The sequence below is a fragment of the Silurus meridionalis genome, chromosome 3 (genome assembly GCF_014805685.1).
Source record: "Silurus meridionalis isolate SWU-2019-XX chromosome 3, ASM1480568v1, whole genome shotgun sequence".
NCBI lineage: Eukaryota > Metazoa > Chordata > Actinopteri > Siluriformes > Siluridae > Silurus > Silurus meridionalis.
Window position 1 is genome coordinate 9657474 of NC_060886.1, and position 24015 is coordinate 9681488.

Below are 24015 nucleotides of genomic sequence, written 5' to 3' on the forward strand. Positions count from 1 at the left end.
GTTGTAATTCAGCCACATTGGGGGGTTTTCGAGCATGAACCCCCTTTTTAAGGTCATGCCACAGCATATCAGTAGGATTTGACTAGGCCACTCCAAAGTATTCATTGTGTTTCTCTTCAGCCATTCAGAGGTGGACTTGCTGGTGTGTTTTGAATCAGAACCCAAAGTTCGCTTCAGCTTGAGGTCACGAACAGATGGCTGGACATTCTCCTTCAGGATTTTTTGATAAACAGCAAAATATATTGTTCTATTTATCACAGCAAGTCTTCCAGGTCCTGAAGCAGCAAAACAGCCCCAGACCATCACACTACCACCACCATATTTTACTGTTGGTATGATGTGAATGTGGTGTTACTTTTTTACGCCAGACGTCCAAAAAGTTGAGCTTTTTTCTCGTCAGTCCACAGAGTATTTTCCTAAAAGTCTTGGGGATCATCAAGATGTTTTCTGACAAAACTGAGACAAGCTTTTATGTTCTTTTTGCTCAGCAGCGGTTTTCATCTTGAAACTCTGCCATGCAGACCATTTTTGCCCAGTCTCTTTCTTATGGTGGAGTCATGAACACTGACCTTAACTGAGGCAAGTGAGGCCTGCAGTTCTTTGGATGTTGTTGTGGGGTCTTTTGTGACCTCTTGGATTAGTCATCGCTGTGCTCTTGGGGTAATTTTGGTCGGCCGGCCACTTCTGGGAAGGTTCTCCACTCCATGTTTTTGCCATTTGTGAATAATGGCTCTCACTATGGTTCGCTGGAGTCCCAAAGCTTTAGAGATGGCTTTATAACCTTTTCCAGACTGATAGATCTCCATTACTTTCTCACTTGTTTTTGAATTTCTTTAGATCTCGGCATGATGTCTAGCTTTTGAGGATCTTTTGGTGTTATTATAACACCCAGTCTTATAGTTTTTTTAAAGTGGCCTTGGCAAATGTCTTTATGAAGCTCACTTTGTGCATATGCACATTGTCATGTTAAAACAGGTTTGGGCCCTCTAATTCCAGTGAAGAAACATTCTTTGTTTATCCACAAACATTTGCTGTCCACATACATTTAGTCACATATTGTAGAATAGAGTACTGTATATTGTATACTATATACTGCAAAACGCCTACAACATAGTCGTATAACAAGCAATTAGCTAAGTTCATATCAGAGACAGAGATACCAAAAAAATCAGAGACAGTCTTATTTAATGCAGTTTTTTAAAATACTTTATATTGTACAAAATGTGTTAATGTTTGCTTTTAAAGGCATCTGATAATGATCGGGATGACAGGGAAAGCTTTAATTCAATACAGGTCTTAACCTTTAAAGTGCAGGGTAAATGCATTAAAGGTACAACTAGATTACGAGCATAACCTAATATAAGTATTAAGCTGAGATAGCTCAGATACTAGAGCTTCAGGCAATGTTTACATCAAACATCAGATTGATGAAAAAAGTTCGATCCCTGTGGTTTTGATCCTGGCATGAATGCTGGCATGGGTTGATATAAATATTTCAGAAATCAATGATCCCCAGGGATTTGCACTCACAACAATCTCCATAGCTGGAGCATTCATCCCTCTGGTGAATGAGAGCTTCCTGAAGTGATACAATAATCGAGAGGGCTAGTTGTTTGATATACTTAAAATATATTTTATTATAAAAATATAATAATGATGTTTATCCAAAAATGAATTATGTATATATGTATATAAAGTATATTTATTTTATTATTTAAATTAAAAATATGAAAAATGTTTAAATGACTATATTTAATGTTTTTGAATGAATTGTTGCAAGAATCTTTTAAATAATAATTTTTCTCAATTGATCTAAAAAAAGGATTGAGGCGATTTATTGGATGTACTTGGCAGGCAATTCACAGACATGCCCACAGGCACCATGTAAGAGACCACTGATCTAGAGTTTACATAAAATGATGCAAAAAACATAAACCTTCGAGTGAGCATCAATTCTGTGGGTGAAAACGCCTTGTCAATTACAGAGGTCGAAGGAAATGTTCCAGATTGGTTTAAGCTGTCATGAAGGACAAAATAACTCATACAAACACTTTTTACAACCCGTTATGAGCAGAAAAATATCTTAGCCCAGGCTCACCCAAACTGAATAGATTAGACTGGTCTTTTTCCAGTTTTCAACTGTCCAGATTGGGTGAGTCTGATAACCTTAGATTCCTGTTCTTGTTTGGCAGGAGTGGAACCCAGTGCAGCCTTCTGCTGTTGTAGCCCATCCAATTCCTGTTTCAGTGTTTTTTTGTCTTCTATGATGCTTTTTTTTCTAATAACCACAGTAGGAAATAGAGCTACCCAAACCGATCTGGTCTTCTCCTCTAATCTCTCATCAACCAGTTATTCATCCTGCAAACTCTCCACTCTCAGAAACTTTTTATTTACTTATTTATTTTACACCATTCTCTGTAAACTCTACAGACTGTTGTGTGTGAACATTTCCAGAAGGTTGAATAAAACCTCAATTGATCAAGTGGAGATCCTATATGTTCCTGTTCTGTTTGATGTGAGTATTAACTGAAAGGTTTGACCTGTAACCTCACAAATGTATGCATTGTGCTGCAGTCATGTGACTGAAGGATTTGATAACTGTATGAATATTCAAGTATATAGGTGTTCCTAATAAAGTGAATGGTATAAAGATGTATAATTGAATGCGGGAACATATCTAACTCCCTACTAGCCTGATTTTGACCCTTACTAAAATATATAATATGACAAAATATTGATTCCTAGTGCAAGAGATGCTCATATCTGATTACATAGATCCTTATGTGCTCATTTTAGACTCTCTACTGAAAACTCACATAGGCTAGTGTTTGGCCTTGTTCTTTTCTACTTGTATCTGTTCATATACAATTGATTACACACAACTCTTATCTTCCCACCCTCAGACACCCTCATATATTGATTCATATATCAATAGTATGTTTTGCTGATATCTGAAATCTACGTTCTTGTCATCTTCATTAAGAACTCTTAAAAAATACCATCTGGCAATACACAAAACCTTTGTATAGTTTCAATGAATGTGCAATCTCATTGCTTAGCATGCTAGCCTATAATCTTGTAGGTTTTTTCCTTTTCAGGATCAAAATGATTGCTATTTGAAGAAACTGGTTTATGTTTATATTACCTTTGAGCCACTGAACTCGACCCACTATCTCTCAAGATACATAAAAATATACTGATTTGTAAAGTCTGGAAATTTTTCATATAAAGACTCCAAAGCATTTCTGTAAGTAATTTTATAAGGACATCAAATAATGTAAATGCTGCCAATATCCTACAGACTGTATTCGGGCAGAGTTCAGTGAGTGTGGTGTGCATGTGTCGTAATTTCTTGAGAAATCCTGATTCATAGCCTGTCATGAACATTTCCTGTTTGTTTCCTGTGTGCCTTATTGCTCCAGCTAATCTGTATCTTCATTTTGTTGCTAATATATTTTATGTCACCTGGGTCATATAATCCTCTTGTAATCCAAGGATGGTGTTTAATACTGGTTTGTGTGTGAAGTTTCTTGGCAACACCATGTTTCTATAAAAACCACAGCCGACCTCTGTCTACATTAACCTTGTATGCACATAATTCGACTATAGCAACTCTATGCTATAACCACATTCATTGGAAAAGGCAGAATGAAGTGAACATGTTTACATCTTCTTGCCCCAGACACCTCAATAATACAGTGTGCAAGCAGTGACAGCATGACAGCACTATCCAAATGTTTTGACATATTGTTGCTCACCAGGAACATTGAGAATTGAGACAGGAAGATTGGCATAGCATAGATTACTATCTAAACTACTGACAATAGTAGACACTTTCCCATTGCATATGTGGTGATAATATAATAATAATAATAATAATAATAATAATAATTCGTTACATTTATATAGCGCTTTTCTGCAGCACTCAAAGCGCTTTACATATGAAAGGGGGGATTCTCCTCAACCACCACCAATGTGCAGCATCCACCTGGATGATGCGACGGCAGCCATATTGCGGCAGAACGCCCACCACACACCAGCATATTAGTGGAGAGGAGATAGAGTGATATAGCCAATTAATATGAGGGGATGATTAGTAGGCCAGCGAGCAAGTTTGGCCAGGATGCCGGGGCACACCCCTACTCGTTTTCGAAAGACATCTTGGGATTTTTTAATGACCACAGAGGTCAGGACCTCGGTTTAACGTCTCATCCGAAGGACTGAAATATGCATCATTTCAATAATAATGTAAAAAGCAGAACACTTTTTTAAATTATGCATAATAATCCACCACACTACACCACAGGGATACTGATAGGAAGCATGAGAAAGTGACAAATGCACTCCAATGATAACAGTGTTACATCTCAGCCAGATTTATTTCTGATATGTTAGTACAGTATGATCAGGATATTTACCTGAGTTGGTCTCACCATTTTAATAAATGCACATAGAAAGACTTATTTTTATAGTTATCTTCATAGCCCAAATATAATCAGATAGAAATAAATAGAAAATAGTGTTTCATTGTTGTGTCTAGAACACAAGTTCTGCTGCATGTGACAAGTGTACACAAGCGATGGATATGATTATTAGGGGATGGCATATAATTACTTGTTTTGAACAAATAGATTGTTACGACTGAAAGAGTCAACTGAAATTGCCACATTAAATGAGTAATAATACAAAAAAATAAAAAATACAGAAGGCATAAAACCTGCAAGTCATAATAATAGAAAAAAAGAAATAATGTCTTTAAGATTTACAGCAAGGTTAATTATCTTGATTTTGCTCTATATGGAAGACATTTGAGATTGAGATTAACAGAAATGACAGATGAGAATGTTATCTTACATTTTCTAATAGTTACATCTAGTTGTGTAAGTATTTGGAAAATTACGCTTTTTATTTGAATCTTTTGAACGAAATGTGTTGTTTGAACTAATATTTTTTGTTCAGTTAACCAGAAATACTGGAACATGCGAATAATAGGTATTTCTTACTTCAAACATTTGTTGAATTAAGCTCTGGGTTTCACATATACGAAAGCTATACATGACATATGAGATATATGAAATATGAGATATGCAAACCAAAAATTGTTACAATGGCCATTTAAAGTAAGATTTTAACATCCCAAGGTAAAAATCAAGAAATTACAAACTGAAGAAAATCCCAGATGTCTTCATTGTATTGCATTGCAAAATCAAAAAGAAATGCTCTTGCTGTTTCAATACTTCCAGAGGTAACTTAAGGTTAATTGACAGTGAAGGTCATGGCATTTTATGCAGTTTATCCATTTATTAGGTCTGTCTAAAATCATAGTGGTAGCTCTGTGTTTTCAGGATAAGCTACAGATCAACCATGAGCCTGACATGGACAAAGCAATTGCTTAAAGATGAATGAACAAACACCTTTAAATTAAACTGTCTTTAAGATCATAAACATGTACTTGCGGCTGGAAAGGTTACTATGTGATTATACGATACACAATTAAAGGTTCTTTTATTGCCAAACAGGGGTGATTAATTAAGTTTGGACAGCTCAACAATCAACAATACACTAAACATTAAAGTGCAAAGATGGGACAATACATGCAAAATGTATATTAATATTTGGCTACTGACTGCAAATTTAGCATAATATTTACAAATGTTGCATCTAAGATACATATTGGTGAGGCAGAAGGCCATTAAAAACAACATAAAGCCAATGTATTTTTGTAGATTATTACAATTAGTTTTGCATATTTGTTATAAAACAAATAGCATTTAACCTTTTATTTTAAAATTAACCAATCATGGATATAAATATTCTGTTATTCCTATTTATTCTGTCTTCTCCTACTTCACTAAAAATGTCGGTAGACTGAACATGGGGCAGCAGGAGTCCTGCCTCAGTAGTCCTTGTTAAAGTTACCATTTTTGACCACTAGTTGCAATTCTGGATCTAAATGGTTGATTGAACATCTAGAAAGGTAAGAAAATAATAATCAGCTTATACCTATCAAATAGCAGCCATTTTTAGAAATAATTAGTCAAAGGTAATTGTATTTTAATGGTATTTAAATTAAATAGATTTATGAATTAGGAATTTATAAAGATGAACATTTGTTGATTTACTTTTGTGGCATTTAGCAGACGCCCTTGTCCCGAGCGACGTACAAAAGTGTTTTGAGTCTCTAGCAATAAATAAATCTACACTGGTACGTTAGATTACAAACTTAATATAAATATAACTCTTGAATTCTACAAACCTGGAAAGTGCCAATTTAAGTGTTTCAGGAAGAGGTAGGTCTTTTTAAAGATAGCCAGGGTCTCCGCTGTACGGACATCTAGGGGAAGTTCATTCCACCACCTCGGTGCCAGAACAGAGAAGAGCCTTGACGTATACTTACCTCTTATTCTGAGAGAAGGTGGTACCAGTCGTGCAGTGCTGGAGGATCACAGTCAGCGTGGTGCAGTGCGATGGCGGATATTCTATAAGTTGAAACTCTTCCCCCCCCAGTTTAACAGTGACTACACATTAATACATATTTAAAAAGACACCTTGTCCAAATAATAATAATAATAAAAAAAAGTCATGGAAGCTGGTAGGTACAAGTAATACAAGGACAAATAAACAAGTGTTAACTAAAAATAACTTCTTTCTCTATACAAACTAGAACAAAACTAACCTGAAAGTAATAAACGCATGAACAAACCTTTTAGTCTGCTATAGATAGTTGGGGATATATGAATGGCAATAGAAAACAATTCATCCTAATGGTCTTAATCCCTCAACGTATGCTCTATGTATACAATGAATCATCACGGCATTTCAGATGTCCACATAATTGCAGTGCTTCCACTCTTACAAACAATGTAGGAGTAGATTAACACCACTTCACAGAATAGAATTTAATATAATAAAAGCTATAAGGGCTCTTTGTGTTGGCGGTTGCTTACACATGATAATGGAGAGAAGGCGTGAGGTATGCAGCAAATTAGAGTATGACTGCAGAGGCATTTCCTGACAAACTCATGACTAACATCACTCCACACACACACACACACACACACACACACACACAGTGTGCATTTAACTCCCACCACACAGTCATCGTATCCCCTTCACCCAGTCTCATGTTTTATATTCATACACTATAAAGTCAAAAGTATGTGGACACCTGACAACCGAACGTCTAGTTTCAAAACCTTGGCCAATTATATGGAGTTAACAGCCTCCATATTTTGGCTTTTTTAGTTTTCCATACGTGGAAAGGCTTTTTACTAGATTTTGGAACATGGCTTTGTGAATTATTGTCCATTTAGTCAGCGCTGCGGCCCAGGTTCGATTCCTGGTCAGGGAACCAACCCCAGCCATTAGGGTTGCACAAGCTCTTAGTGCCGGTCCCAAGTCCGAATAAATGGGGAGGGTTGCGTTAGGAAGGGCATCCAACGTAAAAACATGTGCCAAATCGAACATGCGGATCATGAATACAGATGATCCGCTGTGGCGACCCCTAATGGGAGAAGCCGAAAGAAAGAAAGTTTAGTCACAAGAGCACAAAAGGTTGGGCAATGATGTCTTACAAGAAAGCCTAGTGCCAAGGTGTTGTCCCAATTTATCCCAAAAGTGTTGTGGTTGAGTTCAAAGCTCTGTGCAGACCGCTTGAGTTTTTAACACTAACCTTGGTAAACCATGTTTTAATAGACCACACTTTGAACAGGTTTGAGCATGTCCTCTTAATGCTAACGCACACAAAGGCATTGTGGACAAATGTGTGTTTCCAAAGTTTTGGCAACAGTTTGGGAAAGACCCATATGGTTAACTGTCTATATACTTGTGGCATATAGCTTTAAGATGTAAAGTCAGGTCTATAAGTATTGGGACAGTAACACGCTTTTTTCTTTTTTGCCTCTGTATGCCACCAAAATGGATTTGAATACTGATTAAACAATTTAATAAAATGTGAATTAATAAAATATATTGTATCAACCAATTAGAAATTACAATACTATTTTGCATAGTTCCTATATTTTAAAGGGCTCATAAATAATCAGCCAAAATTTCCTGTATCAGTGAAATATACAAATTATTTTTAATACTTAAATGCAAATTCTTTGCAATAAATGAAATCTGCACATCAGAAGTCAAACAATACTGCCAACTGAAAGCTACTGAAACTGAGAGGTAACCTTTAAAAACAGGTCAACCAACTTAGAGGTGTATCAGCATACTCACATGACCAAAGTTTATAATCTGCTATAGAAGTTTGATAAATAAATACATTTGTAAATGACTAGCACAGCTGTTTTTTTGTTCGGCCTGAGCTACCAAATTTAATTGTGTAGACTTTCTCCATGAGCTTCATAGTGCTCTCTGGATACCATGGCACAAGTAAAGAAGCATGGGTTCAGCTCCAGGATCGGTTCAGTCCTGAGCTCGGGTTACTGTCTGCGTAGGGTTTCATGTTTCCATCGTGTCCACATGGTGCCCTACAATGGGATGGCATACAAATCAGGGTATGCCATTATTATTATTTTTATTACTACTACTCATTTCTAGGAACTATTTAGGTTAGGGTGCATGTTTTTTGGGGGTGGACATTTCCCTCTATTGTTCACATCAACAGAATGGTTTAATAGACTTAACACTGATTACACTATTAGAATAAAGTCAAAGTGACCCAGGCAACCATAATCTACTCCATAGCAGTCTTTTTGGGAGGCTATTCATCTGGTTGTGGAGCCTGGGTTTGCTGTTACAGTCGTCACTATTTTCCTTCAAGCTTTCCGATCCGCTAATCACGGTGATCTTTTAAGCACAACTGATTCTAGCTGACACTAGCAATGTTGGTCTGCCTGGTTTCTACCACACTTCCTTAACATTGAGCCTAACTTGTTGAACTTGTTGACGTTATTCTGGAGGCTAATAAGCTAGGTGTATATTTGGCACATACTCAAAGCTGCTTTACATTACACAACATATAAAAGAAAGGTGATATTGAATCGAATGATTATAAAAGGTATACACATCGGAACAAACATTACGTTGCAGGTAGTATGAATGAAAGTATCCAAAAAAAAAAAAAAAAAAAGTTTCAAAATAAGATTAAGATATTTGCAGCGGTCTGACGCAATAGTAACCTCCACAGTAATGTGGATGACTAAATGGGAGTAAAGTCCATGTAAGATAAGTTTAACATACAGCAAGGAATGTTTTCAGAAAAAAGCTACCACTAGCAAGGTTACAATACCTAAAGTTTGAAAATATTCACGTTTCTTAATTCTCAATTTTAATTTAACTCAACATACCCCCCTAATTCTGGTTCTGGAGTACCACTTGTTCTGCACATGGATGTTTTTCTTGCTCAAACACACCTGGTTGAATTGGGGAAAATACTGTTAACTAGTTTACTGGTTTTATCGCATGTACTGAGGAAGCATGGAAAACACAGGTGACAGGACAGGAGTTATGACAAAACAAAGGTTAGAAATAATTAGGCAAATTCTGAATTAAATTGCATTATTATTATTATTATTATTATTATTATTATTATTATTACGGCTCTAACAGAGATTTGTTTCTTTCACCTTAATTATAAGCATTGCAAAAGCCCACCCCTAACAATTTGCAGACACAATAAAATCATTGTAATCTCTTTCAACTCTTGCATCAGCTGATACACCTGACTGAGTTCGGTCACAAGTGTCCTAACAACTATTTCAACTATTTGTCAGGTATGTCATTTTAACTGAAACACAGAGTAGATCAATGTGCTCGGATATGAATGATGGTTGTGATGCTGCACCACACATAAATTGCGCTTAGAGCTAAAGAAAGGATACATTTACCAAAGCAGGAAGCTTTAGTACAAATAACATAAAGTAAGTGAGAACAGTTGTCTAGAGGAAAAAACAACAGCAAAGTGGATGGTAAAGTAGGCATCTAAATGCACAAATGTAAAAAGAAAACTCCATTCTCCTGTCAACTGCACAAACCTGTACTAGGGAATGTCTTGTTTTTTTACATTTTAAATGGATTGTTACCACTTCATCGCTTTGCATGAAGTAGTGTCTTCTGCACAAAATCCCACTCGCTAGTTTAGAGGCAGAGCAGTTTAAACAAAGGTTATCTAGTCATGTTTTTAATTTCGACTGAGGCCAGAGTTAAATATGGTGTTAAATCGTCCCTGAAGCTGCTGTATATATCACATTCTCCATTCATTAATCAGCTTAAAAGTTATCATTTTAAAACATGACTAGATGTCTATATCTAGATGTCTATGTCTGAACATGTGAAAATGTTGATTAGATATAGCTACTATGAGAAAATTATGAATTTTATGTAAAAATATACACTTTCTAGCTTTAAAAACATTTGTACCTTTTTATGCCGCTATGGTTTCTGTTGAAAAAAGATGTAGTATTCATTTACAATTGAATTTTGATAAAATGTCTAAAGAAACACCATATTAAAAAAAGATTGTGGACAGCTGACCATCACATTTATTTGGTTCTTTCATTTGCCTTAGATGCTGTTCAATGCTGCAGAGTTAAGATTTTTCACTTCACTGGAACTAAAAGACCTAAACCTGTTCCAGCATGAGGTCCATGAATACATAGTTTGCCAAGGTTGGTGTGAAGAAAAAAAAAAACCCCACAAAGCCCTGACATCAGCCCCACTCAACACTTATGGGATAAACTGGAATGCTAAATCCACCCCAGGGCTCCTCATCTGACCACAGTAACTGATCCCAGTAATGCCCTTGTGGCTAAATGAGCACAATCCTCATACCTATACTCTAAGATCTAGCGGAAAGCTATCCCCAAAGAGTTATTAAAACAGCAAAGGGAAACTACATCTGGAAAGGAATGTGGGTGTAATGGTCAGCCATCTACAAACCTTTGGCTGTATAGTGTGCAACTGAGATAAATAAAAATTGACTAAGCAATCTAAGAGGGTCAGGGCTGATCTCAGAAAAAGACATATGTAGAAGTAAGGAGTATGTAGTATACCTGAAAGTAATAAAGCCTGTTTAGAGAACATGAATGGAAGTGAAGTGGGTTTATCAGAGCCATTTTTATCTTTCAGCCTTGCGTAAATGACTTTCTAGAGGTCATGAGATTTGTATACTACATTGAGCGTGTACAAAAATGATCAGAAAATGCAATACACATGCATGCTCCTGGTAGTCAGGTTTCCAAAAAGGGTTCTGTAAGGGTTAACTTGAGAAAGTAAGTGTTCTAAGCTTTAGAAAAAAGTTTGTACATGGAACTCTTATACACTCAACGGATAAGCTGAGGTTACAGAGACAGAGGGCCTCCTTTATCAGTCTTTTAGTAAAAGTTGTGTAAATGCCCCCCCCAAACGTCAGTGGTAAATTTGCAAGTTTCTTCATACCCATAAGTTCATACATGATCACTCATAAATGAACACGTGTAGCGTAAAAGACAAATACCACAAAGAGCTGACTAAATAATGAAAGTGTCTGAAGGCACTAAGTGTTATCCAGACACAGACACAGCGTTACAATGAATTTATTTTAAATAGTCGTTTGTTTTGGTCAGAATGAATGGAATCTTTGTTTTTATCTATAGATTTCTCATTTGCTTTTTAAGATATGATAAAATGAAAGTTTAACACATTAGATTTATGCATGCACATCTTTCAACTTGGCATAATTTATATAATTTCAGTAGCACATTACCAACAGGATTTGAAGTTGTAACTGTTATTGATTATATACATCTATATTGAGAATTTTTAAACACTAATGCAGCACTTGGATAGGGCCACATGTACGCATACTTACATCAACCATCAGAATGCAGGAAAGTAATGTAACCTTGATGATTTTGTGGTGTGTGTGTTAGTGCCAGACTGGCTGATCTGACTATTTCTATAACTGCTGTTCTCGGCTTTTCAGTCACAGCAGTCTCTAGAGTTTACTCAGAATGGTACAATAAAGAAGAAACATCCACTGAATGCCTGTTCTGCAGACAAAACCAGCTTGTTGATGAGAGGTCACAGGAGAATGGCCAGGGGGATTCAAGCTGGGAAATGATACAGAACCTCAGATAACCACGCTGTACCATTTCGGTTGAACAATAAAGAAGGAATACAAAAGCAGAATGTGACATTAGGCTCTAATTCTTTTAGCAAAGTACAGCAGGCTGAGGCAGATACAGGCCCATCAAAACAAGACAGGTCTGATTTTTGCTTAGATAGTAGGGTCAAAAATTGGCCCCAATGGCAGTAATCTATAGACCCATAGTAATCACCTGTGAACAGTCCAGGCTGGTGAAGGTGTTATAATGGTGTGGAGAATGTTTTCTTGGAACACTGTGGGCCTGTTAATACCAATCAATTAAATGCTCCAGCCTATTTGAGTATTGTTGGTCACCATGGGAATCCCCCTTCAAGGCAATAATAACACTGTTCAGCATGATTATGTACCATGTCATAGCAAAAGACGTCCCAAACAGGTTTCATTAACTTGACAATGCGTTCGGCGTTTTTCCGTGGCCTCTCCAGTTATCATATCTGACATTTGATATGTGGAAACACTAGATTTGCGTCATCACATACCAGAATTTCAAAGATGTTTCCAAAATCTTGTTGAGTCCATGAAATGAAGAATTGAGGCTTTAGAGCAAAGTGAGTCTCTCCACTGTATTACTAGAGTGCTCAGTGAGTGTTCATAAACTTGACCTAACCCGAACTATCCTACACATATACACACTTATAAAGTGGATATGAAACAGTTTGGAAGTTTTAAGGAAGAAAGCTGATTGCAATTGCTACTATTAAAAGGGGAAAAGGAGGACAGTGAAAAGTATTTTAATGAATTCATTCATCCAACAAAGTTTGAATCCAAATAAAACCTAAATAGTAACATTGAATACTTACTTTCATTTAGTAGAAATTTCTGCTCAATCTGCACCCCACATTCTAAAACAAAAGGGTTCCACATTTGGCACCTTCTATGGTTTGTTTTTGCCACCACAGTTTCAGTGTGTTTCGTTTTCTGCACAGACGAATCAGCATGTTCCCACAGACAAAGAGGCTACATTGTGGCGGTTGTTGCTGCAAACAAGAAAATACAACCTGCCCACTGAAAAGTCATCGTTTGAGCCTTTATACACCAACAGGAATTCTTAAAAACTAGTATCCCAAACTTGATCCCTGGTACTTACTTCCATATCAGTAATAATCAGTTCAGTGCTGATGAACCCATTGATGATACAACAATTTAGAAATAGCTTCTAAACTACAAGTAATACACAATGCAAAACCCTCAACAGGATAAATAGACAAGATAAGACGCTTTGCTGAACCAGAAAATAATAAATGCATCCGGTATTCTAAATTACACTGTAAGGGTTTGGCTGAGTTTTCATTTCAACGTGATTGTGTCCAAATATGCACTTCCGGGATACTTTTTGAAGAAGTTCCTGCATAGATGAACACAGTTAAACAAAAACATGGGAAGGGATTGGTCAAGAATCCATGCACTTGCTGCTGGACACCTCTGAGGGCTCAGAGCTTTGAGAAGAGCTGGTGTCTACAATAGGAGCGGAAACTTCGTCTGTTTTAGGCCGCTTGGACTCAGGAGGCTTGCACACTGGATCGTTCGAAGGAGATGGTCTCTCTAAAAATGAAACAAAAGCTATTTGGTACTTGTACAAACAGAAATAATACTAATAAAAAACATGCAAGTTCTTTTTAATTTATAATAAATAGCATGCTGTGGTGTAGAGAACCTAAATGCAATTGTGAATACAAACACAAACTTGACTATCATTTACTAAATATCTCATTTTGGAGAAAGGGAAAAAAGAAGGCCTTCTAACTGACCATGTTTGGCCTTCTCAGTAGAGGATGGAGCGATTAAGGTCTGAGGTGAAGCTGGAGATCTGGAGTTAAGTGGTATCAGAGAAATTCTCCTGTGTGAACAAAACAGAACAGAGAGTTAAATTCATTTCAGGATCTCAAACGCATCTAACATTTAACCTGCTTCGCCACTATGCACAGACTTGTAAAACAGGATTCATGACAAATGGAGACCTGAATTTGGGCCAAATATGCATTTAAACTCCATTATACATTTTTTAGTATTTAGTTATGGCCTGGTTTATCCAGTGTTTTGGCTTTTTCTTCAGCAACAGTGCAGAGACAGTAATCTTATACAGATTTAACAAGTAATCAATCCTGAAAATCATTTTTCATATTGACTGAATCAGTTAGATACAAATTTAGAGGAAATCCAAAATGCAGTTCACTGGCCTACATAACATGAACTTGAAGAAAAGAGGAAATGCCCTTTTAACTATAAAGAGAAAGAGGAACAGTGTATAATATCTTCCCAAATTACATGAACACCTGCACATGGCAAGAGTTATAGACCTTTGCTGTAATCTAGCGTAATATGGACTACCTAAATAATTCTAAAGTCATGATGCTTTGACGAACAATTTGAGAACAAATCCTCACTTATTAATGATCCTCATTTGCTGTTATGATTTAGATAAGCCCAAGTCTACTTGCGTGTATACGAGAGACACAAAAACACAAAAGTAAGCAAGATATTGTGAAGATTCACTTTTCAAAATGGCTGCTACTACTGCTTTTACCCACCTACATAATTATGTTCACATGTTTAAAAACAAACAAAAAACAGTTGAATGTCAGTCTATGAAATCTTAGATCTTTGAGTTTATTACCTAGGGGTGGGTCCTTTAGGCGTTGTGGCGTTTCTGGCACTGATGGGAGTGAGCGGGCTGCTTGGGGTAGTTTTGGGAGTAAGAGGTCCCCGAGTGGGCAGAAGGGTGGAGGGGGTAGATTTGGGCATGCTGGGACTACCAGTAGGAGGGGCAATGGGTGTGGCAGGAGATTTTGGAGTGCTGGTTTTGCTCCATCCCTCCAGTGTGTTAAGGGTAATGCGCCTGGGCTGTGATTTGGCCTTCCGGCCTTGTGCAGTTTTCTTCTCTTCAGGGGTAGCTGATGAAGTCTCTTTCTCCTGTGTGACAGGTGAAGGGTTGGTGCGGGGCACAGGTGAAGCTGTTCGTCCGTTACTTGTTCTCTTGCTCTTTTTCTCGCTGGCAGTGAGCGGGGTAACGATGGCCAGCGGTGGCCGCTCCTTCAGAGGCGTGCCAAGCTCCAGGTCATCGAAAGACACAAAAGAGCAATAGCCATCCGTTGATGACACAGCTAGGAATGAGCCATCACGAGACCTGAGGTCAAAATATGGAGGAAATATGAAATTAAGTGCATCAGAATGACACAAATGTTCTCATGGATCTCAGATATAACATCAAATTTCAGGTATAAAAACAAAAATGGATGAACAATTGTATTGAAACATTACATTTATGACTCATTTAGTAAACACTGTTTTTAAGCAAACAATCATTATTATTGTTTAAAAAAAAAAAAGGGCTTGGGGGCAGAAAAATCAAATATATTTTCAAAATGACATTCAAACAAATAAATAATAAAAAAGCAAGTGAATAAAAAGAATGCAACCTCACTGTTTTAAAACCTGTAACAAATATTGTTTTACATTTTTTTTATTTTATTAGTCATGGTTTTAGCATCAGCAGGTTTAATGTTGCTAATGAAGAATTGCATTTATCGCCTCTGCTTTTTACAATTTTCTCTTTGATTTATTGCCCATAAAACATTTCTAAATTCATTTGGTGGACCAGATTTGAACCTTTAACAAGCTGGACCCAGTCTACAGGATGCATGTTTGACACCATTGTGCGATAAAAAAGGCAATGCTAATTTACACACAGCCTTCAGCTTCAAAAAAACTTGTGAAACCACATTTAAGGTCAGTTAACATATTTAGTACTATTTATGCCATTAAATAGAAATTGGACATTTTGAAAATATTAATATATATATATATATATATATATATATATATATATATATATATATATATATATATATATATATATATATATATACATACACACAAATGTAAAAAAAATATAGATTGTGGAAAATTTGTGGGGAATAAATTATTTAATATCTACATGCCGCTGAGATTTTATTGAATGATGCCTGCTGACTTGCTTAGCCAAATAAAATGATGCATTTGAACCTGCTGGATCTTACCAGCTGAGGTCACTCAGGGTGTGGTAGTGAATATTGGACAAGTAACCAAACGGCAATGTCTGCTGGGTGTCGTAAAAAAAGATGGAGTCTTCAGATGCCACTGCAAACACCAAGCGATACGGAAGCTGCAACACATTGGGCAGCGACTGCACCGACCCATCTAACAACAAGAAGAGAGAAAGCAAAGAAAAATAAATTAAATAAAAAGTAAAATAAATAAATAAATTACATAAAATAAATATTTAACATTTCTATGAAATGAATTAAACAGGCGACTTACCTTCAAGCTTCTTAGTTCTGAGCTCAAAGTACACAGGGCAGCATCGAACAGCGAGAGTGGCTTTAGCGGGACATGGTAGATGGGCTATGGGTCTGATACCAAAACACACATTGTCAATGTTGAGAAGAGAGAAGAAGAAAAAAAAAAACCCAAACAACAGTACAGCCGCAACATAAACTAAAGCACAAATATCAGCTAACAAAGCACAAGGCAGGTCATATGCAATAACAAAATGCAAGCAGACAAATACTACCTTTTAAAGCTCTTCCTGGAGAACACATAGGTGGTGTTTGTTACGTTCTCTCCCGTCTCCACACAACCAGCTGTAAATACACACAAATCAGCATCATAACACAATGGCATTTTTTTTTCAACTAAAATGAATAAGGGCTATTTTTAATTAGTGCAGTATAACTGCGAGCGTACCGGGTGCCAGGAGGAAGGAGCCGTCTGGTGTAAAGTGAGGCGTCTGAAGAAGGATCGCATACTGTCATCGTGAAACATCCTGAAGTTCTTCACCTGTAGGATGCGTTATAAAAAAGGTACAGGAATGTTATACTACAACTTACATTGACCAGGCATAACTTTATGACCACTGATCAGGCATAACATTATGACCACCTGCCTAATATTGTGTTGGTCCCCCTTCTGCTACTATAACAGTCCTGACCCCTTGAGCATTAACAGCAATAACTTCTTTATCAATTTATCTGTTAGATCAGACCACACAGACCAGGAACATCCCACAAGAGCTGCAGTTTTGGAGATGCTCTAACCCAGTCCTCTAGACATCACAGTTTGTCTCTGGTCAAACTCTCGAATTCTTACATTAGCCCATTTTTCCTGCTTCTAACACATCAACTTTGAGGACAAAATGTTCACTTGCTGCCTAATATATCCCACTCACTAACAGGTGCCATGATGAAGAGATAAGTGTTATTCAAGTCACTGTTCATAATGCCATGCCTGATCAGTGTATATTTTATATCTATACATAATTTATAGACATAAGAAATAACCACTAAAAGTATTTTTTCTGTAGTCCCAGTGAGGGTTCCACATATAGACTTCTGGATTAAACCATTTACGACCCGAATTATGGAAATATTCAGACGTTTTTTAAATTTGAAGAAAATGAAAACTGAAAGATTTGCAAATCACATGTTTAAACTGGAAATTGTACACTTTTACGCACAAACTGAGCTCATTCCAAATGTGATGCCTGCTACGGGTCTCAAAAATGTTTGCACCGGATCAACTAACGGCTAAAAAAAGCCTGAGACATTTGAAAATATTCAGCTGGAAGAACATCTAGCAACTAGTCGAGTTAATAGACATCAGGTCTGTAACATGATTAGCTATAAAAGGGACGTATTAGAGAGGTGGAGGCTCTCCAATTTGTGAACGAGAAAAAAGACTGTTTTGAAAAGAAGAGGAGATGCTACGCCATGATAAAAATGCCCCATGCCAATTTTTTTGAGACCTGTAGCTGCCATCAAATTTGAAATAAGCACATTTTGTGCGTAAAAGTGTAAAATCTCATTTGAAACATTTGTTTATATTGTGAATAAAATATTGGCTCATGTAATTTGAAAGTCCTTTAGTGTTCATTCTATTTAAATTTATTAAACTTCCAACATTTCCGGTAATCGGGCTGTAACTTTTCTATCTACATTTTTACTGTTGATATAAGCAGCTCTCAAGCAAGAACGAAAACAGCGGACAGAAGTAAAACTGCTAAAATATCTAACATTTTTAGACCGATGTTTCCAGCTGCCTCAAACAGGAAAATGGTTCACGCACCAGACGTTCTCATCATGAATGCAGGTTAATAATAAAACAGTCTGGAAAGTGACGGAGAGTCAATCACCAGATATAATTGGCAAGAAATACAGGGTGTCCCATATACAAGACAAATAAACAGTTTATTCTATATATTAATTTCATGATAAAAAGACCATACTGACACGGTTCTCATGGCAGAATCTAAACGCTGTCGCAGGGACATTGTGATGGACTTTAACAGGAAACATGGTGAGCACATCACACATGACACTGTTGCCAAACTGGAAGCCAATATTGGGAGAGATGACTTAGTGCGTGCTCACAAAGAGATTTTTAAAGAAAGATTATGTTGATGATGTTTTTGCTAAAAACTGTTAACTTCCCCTGTGAATGATGATATTTCACATTCTTCTGTTTGAAGCTAAAACCCAGGAGTGTCTACATTGCTGCACTTTATTTCAGGTGATTCTCAGTATGCATTATGCACCCAGTCAATGTAAATAAGCAAAGGAACACGGTGGGAACTTTTTTGTTTAGCACATCAATCCATGTAAAAGCTTTGCATGTTGCTAAAAAAAAAAAATTAGAAAATTATATTTACATGGACGCTAAAATACCCAATTATCCTGTCTATCTGGAAAATGCTGCAAATGACAAGAAAGCTATAAGTGTAGCTTCTGCCAATTCTCACCAAGTATAAACTCTGAGAATAAGCAGGCCTGTATCTTGCACTTGGCAAAGTTTAACACGGAGGTCTTCTGGTTTTTGGCTAAAAGCACAGAGATGTGAGAACGAGGGACAGAATAAAATTTTCATAACCATAATCACACACACTGACCTCTCCTCCCTCTCCAGCAGAGCCTGATGACATTTTACTCACGCTGTAGGCCTTTTTCTTTGTGTGCGTACTGTACACACGCATAACCCTGAAAGAAATACAATTTTATTACACAACATCATAAAACTCATACTATTCATACCCTAGAATTACCTGATGCATTTAGTGAACTGCTTTTAATGCATGCACATTACCTATCACAGCTGAGCGTGCTAATATATTGACCAAGCGGGTCCCAGGAAACACCTTGCACATAGCTCTTATGGTCATTAAATATGTAGATCTTCTGACCTGCATGAAACAAACACCACACAGGTAAGAAATACAGCTCAGCATAATTAAAAGTATTTAGATTAAAATGTATATGTGGCTGCTGAATGCAAGATTGTAATGACAGATCATTACCCTTCTGTATATCCCACATGATGGCAGTGTTGTCCACAGAGCCAGAAACCAGGAAATTCCCATCACTTGTCCATGACAGGTCATAGACATCCTCAATGTGCCCCCTGAAACACGAAAGCAGTTAGCGTCACTTTAAAAGGAAAGAAAACACCCACTCGTACATATACACACATCATATATAAACAGATAGTCCTCTAGGTACGATGGAGATACGTTATGGTATTTTTGACTTGGATGCAGTCGTCATAAGTCGAAGATGGTGCTATGACTGCGACAGTTCTTCCTGCTACATGCTGATTTATAATTTACATTTTCTGCTCGAAACTGATGGCTTTCCTCTTCTCTTTTTTACTACCAGCAGGAGACATACTTGGGCGCTTGGAAGACATGCTTTTATCACTAAAATTGCTGAATAAAAAAAAAAAAAAGCCCAGCTCAGCCCAGCTGCACATGCAACGTATCGTACATCATATGCTGCTGAATGTTTTTTAAATATTTTTACAATTTTGTCGTAACGCCATCATCATCGTAATATCGAAAAATCGTAAGCCGAACTGTGAAATAAAGTGTGTGTAGTGTAATATATATAATATTATATTATATTACACTACACACACTTTATATTATACAGAAAATTCATGTAACCAAAGATGACCTGAGCGTCTTGACAACATTCCAGCTTTCCTTGTTCAACTGCGAATCCTCATCCTCCTGGAAAGACAGGGCTTGCTCAACCTCTTTACTGTCATTAATCTTCCACAATAAGATGGCTGCATCTGAATAAATAGACAGACACATTAGTTATATGACACTGTTTTTCTGAGAAAGCATTCCTATTAAATAGCAATGCCAATTTTCATTGTTTAAAGAGAGATTATTATTGAGATTCTATTTCCATTTGTTACTATTAAGGTTGTAAGATAATACAAATATTTTATTTATGTATTTAGTACTGCCTTAAAAAAGTTATTTTACACGGCAGATGATTACATACAGTGACAAAGACACAAATATAAAACCAATTTTACAACGGTTTACAAATGATAGGGTTTCACTACCTCGATGATCAACAACTGTTTTAATGTTTTGTGATGGTTGTTCATGACCCTCTTGTTTATCCTGAAGAGATAAACTACCTATCCTTTTTTTTTTTTTAATGAAAAAAAGAATTCTTCCAGAAAGGCACATTAATTGGTTTTTCAGCATCCTCTGCAAACTTGACCCCCTTTTCCAAAATTGCTTATAAGATTTTAAGAACCAGCTTTTTACAAGTTGGACAACCGCGGGACTCGTACACAACCATTACAAAAGATAAAACCTATTGATTTTTCAGGAGGCAACACAATACAATAACAGCTGAAATCTTTATGATGATGATGATTATAATAATAATTATTATTATTATAAATCATTATCATCATCATCATCATTATTATTATTATTATATTATTCTTTATACACACATGCAGCAAAAAAAAGGCTCAACAAACCTGCTTTTTTCTTACTTATTTAGGTTTATATATTTTGCCAATTAAAATAACACGCAATAAGCATAAAATACCAGACGGAAAACTTCAGTCACAAATATGTAAAATTATATCGTTTTTTTCCCCTCATTAAATATTTTTATATTCCATTCAAAATATTTCTCACTGGTTAAATTGGCTTTATTTTGCCTACTTTTAAGACTTGTGTGAAGAAAAAAAAAAAACTGATGTTTTAGGTCATATGCAGAAATGTATGCAAGAATTATACAGGGTTCAAACACTTATAAGCACCACTGTATTTCCCATCTGGCAGATCAATAATTACAGCTGTATCAGTGAAATATGAAAATAAATAAATAAATAAATAAAACAAAGCTTGAGTGACACTTACCGTCTCCTCCAGAGGCCAGCAGCTCTGCGGTTGGACAAAAGCGAACTACATTCACGGCTTTTGTATGTCTCGCCAAATTCGATAGGAACTCAACTACAGCTTTTCCATCTGGCCCCCTGTCCACACGCCACATCTACACCACCACAGGTAAAGGGGGATGAAAAATGTATTATTTGAAAAACCCTGTGACATAATTGCATCCAATATAGGCAGCTTTCAGTAAGGCCAAGCAGAACATTAACAAATGTTTAGGAAAGAAATATAATATTACGTGTTTTGTAAACACTTAGATCTATTTATTCCTGCTTTTTTCATAAATACAAATGCTCTTACTGTTGATACTGATAAAGGGGAACCTAATTTGTAGCCGGAAGTGCCTTTTGTATCGGTGTTCATTTCAGAAATGTGCCATTTGTGTCATGATGATACTCTTGTATTCATATTGTACTGTGCTACACACAGCATGAAACAGAGTTTGTGCAATATTTACATTGCACTCAAATTTAAAAGACCACCAAGATTAATAAAGGAGGGTGTTGGACAGGGTGCAGCTGCGTCCTGCTGTAAAATGAGCTGCAGACGTGCTATAAATTCAAGAAATATCCCACCAATCTGATGTTCACACAAGGAATAAGATAGTGTCGTCTTTCCGATACTAGAGAATATTTTTAATGTGTGTGTGTCTGTGTGTGGTGCATCCAAGAAAACGCAGCATATTAAGAGTATTGAGGGCGCTCACTTACACGCACTGTGGTGTCCACTCCAGCTGTGGCCAGGCGGTGGATTTTGCTGTCAGCATTCTGTTGAAAATCCAGACTGTATACTGGCTCCTTGTTGTGCCAGGCAATTTCACATGTTACCACCTTCATCCTGGTCCTAACAAACGCTTTATTAAAAAGATAGAGAGAAAAAAACAGACATGCTGAAAACTGATAATGGAAAAAGAGAAGGAGTAAGGTCAGGTGGAATCAGACTACACAGTCTTTAAACTTTTCTAATTATTTCGCTCTCTTTTCCACATGAATTTGAAAATTACTTGTCCAAAAGTATGTGGACAATTAAATATCACACTAGTATGAGGTTCCTCACAAAGCTGGAATGTGTGTGTGTGCAAAATGTCTACTTTATATGCAGCAGCATTACAGTTTCCCTTCACTGCAACCAAAAGGCCCATTACTCCCATCCATTAATCACTGATCACCATTATTCCCACCCATAATGATCACCATTATTCCCATGCATCCATTACTGATCACCATTATTCCCATCCATAATGATCACCATTATTCCCATCCATCCATCACTGATCACCATTAATCCCTTCATTTAATCAATCAATCAATCACTGATCACCATTAATCCTATGAATCAATCAATCAATTACTGATCACCATTATTCCCATCAATCACTGATCATTATTCCCATCAATCACTGATCACCATTATTCCCATTAATCAATCAATCATTCAATCAATTACGGATCACCATTATTCCCATCAATCACTAATCACCATTATTCCCATTCATCAATCACTGATCAACATTATTCCCATTAGTCAATGATCACCATTATTCTCATTAATCAATCACTGATCACCATTATTCCCATCAATCACTAATCACCATTATTCCCATTAATCAATCAGTCACCGACCACCATTATTCCAATCACTCAAATCAATCACTGATCATTATTCCCATTAATCAATCAATCATTCAATCAATTACTGATCACCATTATTCCAATCAATAACTAATCATTATTCCCATCGATCACTGGTCATTATTCCCATCGATCACTGGTCATTATTCCCATCGATCACTGGTCATTATTCCCATCGATCACTGGTCATTATTCCCATCCATCAATCACTGACTGAATTATCCTCATTAAATCACTGATCATTATTCCCATGTACAAACCATTAATTGCCCCACCTAGGCAAATTTATTCTTCTTTAAACTCCCTTCTTAGCAACATGTACATGTAAAAATGGGGAAGTTTAATAAAGAATAATGAAAGACGCTATAATCTATTACTTTCAGTTCTCATAAAACTCGACGCTATTCAAAATATATTTATACAACATCTGTTTTCTTCATGTATCCTGCTCTGGTATGCGAATGAGCCCGTGCCGCCATCTAGCGGCCTTGTGAGTAACTGCAGTATCAGCTACTTTTAACTGAGACAAAATCACAACACTGAGAAGCATGCATAACAACTTATAAACGAAAAACAAACTCTTTAAAGTCAAGCCAGAGTAATAATCATTCGGTTAGATAGGCTTTATCAAACATCTTTAACACTAATCATGCCGATACCACCTACAAAGTCTACAACTAAAAAATTGTCATTTCCATTACCATAACCAAAGGGACACATTAATGACAACAAATTGCAAATATAGTAAAAAGAAAGAGAATGAAACCAAACCCAAAAATGCTAAAATTAAAATAAATACACCAACTAACCCAAGCTTAATTCTTTAGATAAACAAAAGACATCAGACAGGTATTTGGGATGTTGGGAAAATCTACACCTTCACCAATCTAGGGTATATTTATGCATAAAAATAAAAACATTAAATTAAACCCTGAAATAGCATTCAAGTGAAAAAGCGTTGACAGAGTGAAATCTGTCCCGACACTCAGACCAGCAGGCCGGAGTTCAGCCTGAATCCTGCAAAAAACACACTTCTTACCTCCTGTAACCAT

At 36.5% G+C, this 24015-nt stretch overlaps 1 protein-coding gene across 1 annotated transcript; it reads right to left on the reverse strand.

Moving 5' to 3' along the window:
• Positions 1–12812: 12812 nt before the first annotated feature.
• chaf1b (chromatin assembly factor 1, subunit B) lies at positions 12813–24015 on the reverse strand. The gene is given in 15 exon segments (XM_046846011.1): positions 12813–13639; positions 13846–13934; positions 14712–15221; positions 16114–16273; positions 16394–16485; positions 16647–16716; positions 16820–16855; positions 16858–16912; positions 19017–19104; positions 19211–19307; positions 19422–19525; positions 20077–20197; positions 21300–21432; positions 22043–22185; positions 24003–24015. Coding segments are annotated over 15 exon segments (1863 nt in total). The 3' UTR covers positions 12813–13487.